Genomic DNA, 8,026 nt, shown 5'->3' with positions numbered 1-8,026 from the left:
TCATGCATGCAAGGCAAGCACTCTACCACTGAGCCACCTTCCCAGCCCGTTAAAATACATTTCATACAACCCAAATATATGCTACGTACTTTCAACAGTCAATGTAAAAAATCATCACCTCTGTATTTTACATCATCTTTTTCATTCTTTAAAATCCACATGGGATTTCACACTTAGCACATAAATAGGACTGATTATAGCTGCTTAATAAACAGCCCCCTAAGGCTAGTGTTCTGATCATACTGGCCAGATAAGCTCTAATCAATGGTGAACCATGGGAAGATTTATACAGAAGAGAATGCTTTGGAAAGAGTTTGAGGCAGTGATTGGGTATGTTATAGGAGAGAAAGGACACAAGCATAAAGACCAGCTATAAAGTTGTTATCTGAACCTAGTGAATAGTCATTCAGGATCTGACAAAGGATAACATTACTAAGAATGACAAAGATGGACATGGGGGTACCAGTGGCTCATGCCTTAGCTATTCAGGAGACTGAGATCTGAAGATTGTGGTTCAAAGCCAGCCTGGGCAGGAAAGTCTCCAATTATCCACCAAAAAGTAAAGGTGTAGGCTCAAATGGTAAAGTGCCAGTCTGGAGTGAAATGACCAAGGGAGAGCGCCCAAACCCTGAGTTCAAGTCCCAGTACCGGCATAAAAAATGGAGGACGTGGGGCTAGGAAGGTGGTTCAGTGGTAGAGCGCTTGCCTTGCATGCCTGAGGCCCTGGGTTCAATTCCTCAGCACCATATAAGCAAAAAGAAAAAAAAAGAAAAAATGGAGGACGTGTGAGCAAGTGCAGTCACTATATTCAATGTATGTATGTAAAAATTGAACTATGAAACCAGAGGGTCTGTATGGGAGAGGGAAAGATGGAGAATAATGAAAGAGGTAATAGTGATCAAGATAAAGATACATTATCCTCATATTCTAGTGAAATTGAAACCCTCTTTGTACTTAAAAAATCAAGAGAGAGAGAGAGAGGCCAAAATGGGATAAAGAAGAGAAATAATAAAGTTCAAAATTCACAGGATACAATGATTGATGTAAAGTGGGAGACAGAGAAGGAAAAAAAAGACTGAAGATGGAGCTGCTAGGCTGGGTACAATACAACAAAAATAACTGGCTTTTATCTAAATAAAAGAACAAAATGTTTCCACACACCTCTAAATAGAAGAACTACATGTTTCCACACACCTGACATCATATGGTTTCTAATTTAGCCTACTTGGTTATAGCAACCAATTCTCAATATCCTTCTTCAGCTGTTAAAGAGAAACAAAAAAAGAGGTAAATGTGCCTATGAATGAGGGACTGGGAATGTTGACCAGTGGGTAGCCTGGTAACTCCTCAAAGACACAGATAAATCCTGTTTGCCTATCTCCCCTCCCTAAGCAAGCATCTACATCACAGCCGCCTCTGTATAAAATCACTACAGCTTTGTTGAGTCAAATGGAGTTACAGCACAATACCGAACAGTTTTCACTATATACATGCATATACAAATATATATATATATATATATATATACACACAAATATATATATAGGTTTATATGTTTATTTATACACACACATATACACATATATGCATTTCTGCTTCTTACCTATATATGTGTGTGTGTGTATATGTATATATATATATATATATATATATATATATATATCTTTAAATGTGATTAAAATATTTCTAAAGAATTCAAGTTCTAATCCCTTCCTAGTTTTTTTCTTACAAAAAAATTGTAGTTTCTGTTGTGGTATCTTTAGTAGTGTATATTCATAATGAATATGATTTTCTCAATGAATTTTAGCCAATCTCTGAATTAGCATTTCTGAAGAATAACAGGGAAAAAAGTAATAAGGATTTGTTGTACCACAGATTCTTTAAGTAATGGATAGAAACTCTGAAAAGTCCCCCAAGTACATGTTAGGACTTCCCTCAGAATTAACAAATAAATACAGAATGTGTAACTCTAATCTAATATAGAAAAGCTATGTATAGTTAGACAATAAAGTGGAGAAATGCAAATACTATTACAAGTATACAACTGTATGAGAACATCAAAGATAATTATCTTCCTGCTGTCCTTCTCATCAAGACAGTCCCCGGGCATGTGATGGGGAATGAAATATTAGGAACATGTTTCCGTCATAAATTTCTAGAGAATGACTCAAGGTCATCAAGGGATAGACAAAAGCAGTTAGATGAATTGTACGTTCTCTTCCCAACCATGAAGTCGATCAAGAGCACATGCCTGCTTCTTAACCTCCCCTCCCCCAAACCGCATCATTTCTTACCTCAGCGAGGAGGTGCTGGATTACCACGGTGAGTGCTTCAAACTTGGTATTACCACAAGAAAGAAGCTGCTTGAGCTGCAGGATAAATCCACTTTGGTTTTCACATTTTGTTTTATATTGAGCCAATTCAAGTGTTTTCTCAGAGGAAAACACATCTGGAGATGTCTGGGTCTGGATGCACAGACTTCTGGGATGCTTCTGCCTGCCCTTTTCAACTGCAAGAGAAACCAATACAGACACAAAGATATGCACGGTCAATTTCTATCATCAACACCACCCAGGTTCAAAAAGTAACTAGATGAGCCACAGCCATGCCTTCAAGTCATGCTTACTTAAAGAAGGAAAGCATCAAAGATCTAGATGTTTGGGAATTCATAAACACAGCAATGGCTTTGGTTCTGAACTTAAAAGATGTATGTGGAATAGGAAATCAGGCACATTAAACAGTACTAGCTACCCACAAATAGGAAAATGACGTGCAAAATAATGGTGATTTCATAGTTTTTAGTGCTCCAGTTAAATTGGTAGAGAAACCTGATATGTGAATACTATTATTTGATCAAATGTACCAGTGGGGTGGGAGGGGGAAAATGCTGCATGCCAGTGGCTCTCATCTGTATTCCTAGCTACTCAAGAGGCTGAGATCTGAGGATTAAGGTTTGAATCCAGCCCAGGCATAAAAGTTGGTGAGAGGGCTGGAAAGGTGTCTCAGTGGTAGAGCACCTGTCTTGCATGCATGAGGCTCTGGGTTCAATTCCTCAGCACCACGTAAGCAAAAAGAAAAAAGCCAGAAGTGGCGCTGTGGCTCAAGTGGTAGAGTGCTAGCCTTGAGCTGAAGAGCTGAGGGACAGCGCCCAGGCTCAGAGTTCAGGCCCCATGACCAGACCCCCCCACCAAAAAAAAGTTGGTGAGACTCATCTCTGATAAGCACCAAAAAAGGCTGTAAATTGAGCTGTGACTCAAGTGGTAGAGCACTAGCCTTGAACCACCAAAAAAAAAAAAAAAAAAAGCTCAAGACAGAAGCCCAGGTCCTTAGTTTAAGCCCAGGACACACACATACACACACACTCTCTCTCTCCCTCTCTCTCTCTCTCCCCTACAAATCACACTCCTCCAAACAATTGGGCTTCAAATGCCTTTCCCTCCTCCTACTTATTTTCTATAAACATTTCATCTGTTTCAGGCTGACAGTTTGGTCATTACAAAGATTTATACTGTAACGTGTCATTTCATAATTCTTAATAAATCACCAACTACATTGAAATTTTACTCACATTTTGCCCTTTAAGGTCATCATTAAAAGCACTGTATGTTTGACTACACTTTCTATCAAATGCAAGCCGTATTCATTTTTCCCCTGTAAGTAGTCATATTGGGTGAATTTGTTTGCAAGCAAATACTGATACTCAAATCTCTGTGTGAGGCGATGTCCAGTGATAACTCACTTCCTATGTCATTGTGTCCTGGGAATGATTCTATTTTAAAAGAAGAATTTAGAATCTTTAACTCCCATTTCCTGCATGGGAAGCAGGGCATGTTTCTCTTTTCCACTTCTTGCAACTTTCATCCAGTTATGTTAAAATAAATCCTTGCTAAGAAATAATGTGTTCAGTTTTGGAGTCATTCCAAATGTCTCTGTCATTTTAAATAATCAAACAGAACTGGAAAAACAGGAAATAAACTGTTTTGGCTTCTTGGAACAAGCAGAGCAAATAATCAAAACAAAGCTAAATATGAAAAAAAAAAAAGAGAGAGACCTAAGAAACTAAATAAAAATGTTTCCTTTTCATGACAGACATTCTGGATGGCATCCACATTCTGTGGTAACAAATCAGAACTTTTTAAGCAGTTTGTAATTTTTCTCTAATTTTTCAGAGATGGTCAAGTCCTAGTGATTGCTTGAAAGAAAACAAAGGAGCCTCAACATGCGTGTTCCAAGAACCAATGGCTCAATATGCTAGTTAAAATAAAACAGAAGCTGGGACACCAACATAGGAGGCTGAGAGCTGAGAATCATGGTTTGAAGCCAGCCTGGATGGGAAAGTCTGTGAGACTCTTATCTCCAATAAATTATTTAAAAAAAAAAAAAAAAAGCTCAAATGAGATAGTGGTAGTCTGGCTCAACGTGGTAGAAAACTAGCCTTGAACAAAACAACTCAGGGACAGCACCTAGGGCCTGAGTTCAAGCCTCAACATGAGAAAGGAAAGACTCATTTTTGTGGTTAAGCAACCTACACCTGTACTTGATAATTATCCATTATTGGAATTGTGTTTTACTAATACTTGAAGAGAACAGGAAAGTGTCTGTGCTTCTTCGTTATTAGTAGTTACTAATTTGTTTATCAATAGTTGCCTCTTCCCCCATAGAGAGAGAAAACCCACTTGATACTGTCAAGCAGATACAGACTAGAATAAACAAATGGTTACAGAATGCTTTCCCATATGAATAGCATGGTTCATCTGACTGTCAATCTGTTTAGATTGAGAGATGCCTAGGAGATTAGTGAAGCCCGCCTCTGGGTAGCTCGGTGAGGGTGTTCTAGCAAGGATTAAGAGGGGAGGGGAGAATCTACTCTGAATGGGAGGGATTCAGGCTGGGGGTGCTGATGGAGTAAGAGGAGAGGAAGGAAGATGCCCGTTCACCCCAGCAGGCCTGTCTCTGCTGCCATGAAGTTTGCTGCACTCTCCACCGTGATGGAAGGAAGCCTCAAAGCCTGCGAACTGCGTAACAAACCCACCTTCCTCTCTGTTTATATCAGGGATTTTATCACTGAGACAAGAAGTCTCACACAGTATTTATTAAAAAAAAAGTTATGTAACCACTTGTCAAAAATAGCTGGGATTGGTGTTTCTTTGTCATTTTCTAAATGTTCTAAGAAAGTATCACATAATAGTAGTAATCTCATAGCATTTTACTATTCAGGGTATATTCTTTGTCCCTCTCCTTTTTGAAACAGGTGTTCTTGGTGTTGCTTAGACTGCCCTTAAGCAATCCTCTGCCCCAGTCTCCTAAGCGGCTGGGCTAGGACTGGTGCCATACCCAGTTTCCCCTCTTTTCCATCCTCCCATAGCTACATGGGAAGGTAATGCTAGTGAATGTAAAAAGTGCAGTCTTGGCACAACAGATTCAACTGGAATCCATCCTCCAATGCAAATCTTAACCATTTTCACACTCTTGGAAAGCAGATAAGGTAGAAATGTTATAAGATAGTAAATAGAAATATATGCAATAAACCAGATGTCACTTTAATATATTCAGGCTATACAGAAGTTCATTCTCTCCATAGCATTGTTCTATGTCCTACCAATATTTACTTAAAATTTTACTATTTATTGATACAATGATTTAGCATTTGGGGGAGGTGTGTCTGAGTAAGGGTGGACTCTAGCATTTCAATGTTATTGTTTAACACAGTATCAGAGTTTTTAATCTGTCAGGTTATAATTATCTACAAAATCTGAGCTATAAGTCTCTCTGTGTGTATACGTGTGTGTGTGTGTGTGTGTTTATGTGGTGTGCGAGAGAGACAGGAAGAGAGAGAACACAAGAGAGCAGGAGAAAACAGGAGAAGGAAAGAAGTGGGTGGATGAGAGAGAGGGAGAGAGAAAGGGAGAAAGGGGGAATCAAAACTAAGGGTGCTGTGCATGCTACTAATCAATTCAGTGTCCTACCTTTGACCTACGCCTCTAGCCTAAAGTGGATCTTTTATAACAGCATTTTAGAGAGAAAATATTAAGATTGGGGGGGGCTTTTGTGTTTATAAACTGATGACAAAAATATTGTAAAGTGCATACATTTTATCTTTTAGGTTGGAGAATAGGAAACTGGAAAGATAAAAGGTATCCTAAAGGGTGAGCTAATTCATGAGTGATACTCAGGAGACATTACATTGAAAATGAACTATACAAGCTGGAGAGGATGGAGGTTCAGGAAGGAAAAGGCTAGGAGAAAATTAGCAAAGAGGTGACACTGTTTAAAAAGAAATGTACTTAATACCTGACTAATAACTGTAACCCCTCTGTATATCACATTCACAATAAAAATTTTAAAGCAATAAAAGTCACTGATTACCTTTAAAAAAATATCCTAAAACATCTATTATACTATTAAACCAGTATGGTCCATTCCAATGTTAAATGCAAAATTAAAATGCAAACAATTTTTAAAAAATGGTTAAACATCTATTATACTATTAAACCAGTATGGTCCATTCCAATGTTAAATGCAAAATTAAAATGCAAACAATTTTTAAAAAATGGTTAAACATAATTTTGAGCAACTTACATCCTTACTTAACACTTAGCTATCAAGAGAATAAAATCTGCTCATAAGTTCTACCTTCAGGAATCTAGTCGGGCATCTGAATAACACAGGTTTTGCTAAGTGACTCAGAAGATAATTACTATACAATCATGGAAGAAAGAACATGTTGACGTTATTATTCTCCTAGGAGTACGTCCCTTCAGTTTGTTCAGACTGCCCTGGACCTGGAGCTAGAAGAGCAGGTTGTAACCTCAATCTTCTGCTCCATATACTGTACTCCCTAAGGACAAACTAGCACAGAACAGCTGGATGACCCAGTTTTCCAACCCTCTCCTCTCCTCAATCCTGGTTCAACAGAAGATCATAGATGATGGGAAAATCTCCACTAGTGATCAAAGCCCCAGGGCTCAGAGAAATAGGGTACTTTAGAATACTGAGAAAGGAGAGGTTTCCCAGAAGATCCCTGGCATTTATTATTCATGTAAAATTAGCATAAAATAAACCAAACTTTTGCCCTGCTATCCTTACATGCCCTCTCAGGCTTATTAGGATGTTACTGTTTTCATAACCCAGCTGCATTTAAAAGTATCAATTATTTTATTACCTCCAATAATAAAACAACACGTGCTGATTTCAAAGAAACAACTTAATCAGAAACCTTCAAATTAACTTCTACATCCATTTAGATGTCTCCCAACAAGATAATTACCACTATCATTTCCAGTTCAACCTTACTGGGATCCATTCTAATGACACTGAAATCTCTTCACAGGACAATAAGTCCAATTTTAGGTTTTTTGCTTTTTTTTTTTCTAGTCCTGGGCCTTGAACTCTGAGCCTGAGTACTGTCCTTGAGCTTCTTTTGTTCTACCATTTGAACCACAGCACCACTCCCAGCCTTTTCTGTTCATGTGGTACTGAAGAATCAAACCCAGGGCTTCATGCATGCAAGGCAAGTCACATTCCCAGTCTGACAATAAGTCTTGAATCAAAAACAATACCAGTGGCTCATGCCAGTAATCCTAGCTACTCAACTAGCTAAGATCTGAGGATCGTGGTTTGAAGCCAGCCTGAGCATGAAGGTCTGTGAGACTCTTAACCTCCAATGAACCAGAAAAAAAGCCAGAAGTAGAAGAGTTGCTCAAACGGTGAAGTACCAATCTTCAGAGAGAAAAGCTAAGGGATAGTGCCCAGACCCTGAACTCAAGCCCCAGTATCAGTTCACAAACATATACACACAAATACACACACACACACACACACACACACACACCAGTTGATAAAGAACACAGATTGCTTGCCAAGTATGGTGGCTCACACCTGCAATCCTACTTAGAAGGTTGAGATCTAAGAATCTAGGTTCGAAGCCAGCCCAGGCAGAAAATTCCAAGAGACAAATCTCCATTTAACCTGCAAAAAGCTGGTATTAATTCAATAGGGAGAATGTCAACCTTGAGTAAAATGAGCC

At 38.6% G+C, this 8,026-nt stretch overlaps 1 protein-coding gene across 5 annotated transcripts in view; it reads right to left on the bottom strand.

Annotated features, from left to right (window-relative positions):
• The window catches only part of Mtus1 (microtubule associated tumor suppressor 1), a 110,079-nt gene that overhangs the window by 37,165 nt on the left and 64,888 nt on the right, over positions 1-8,026 (bottom strand). For all 5 annotated transcript variants that reach the window (XR_001175412.1, XM_013025546.1, XM_013025560.1 and 2 more), the window contains one exon: positions 2,295-2,509. Coding sequence is in view for 4 of the 5 variants with exons in the window: in XM_013025546.1 (XP_012881000.1) it covers positions 2,295-2,509 (215 nt within the window). In the remaining variant the exon portion in view is untranslated. The remainder of the gene's footprint in view (positions 1-2,294; positions 2,510-8,026) is intronic.

This window comes from Dipodomys ordii, unplaced genomic scaffold (genome assembly GCF_000151885.1).
Source record: "Dipodomys ordii isolate 6190 unplaced genomic scaffold, Dord_2.0 Scaffold4, whole genome shotgun sequence".
Classification (NCBI taxonomy): Eukaryota; Metazoa; Chordata; class Mammalia; order Rodentia; family Heteromyidae; genus Dipodomys; species Dipodomys ordii.
The sequence above is the reverse complement of the archived record's forward strand: the minus strand, read 5'-3'. Positions and strand labels throughout refer to the sequence as shown.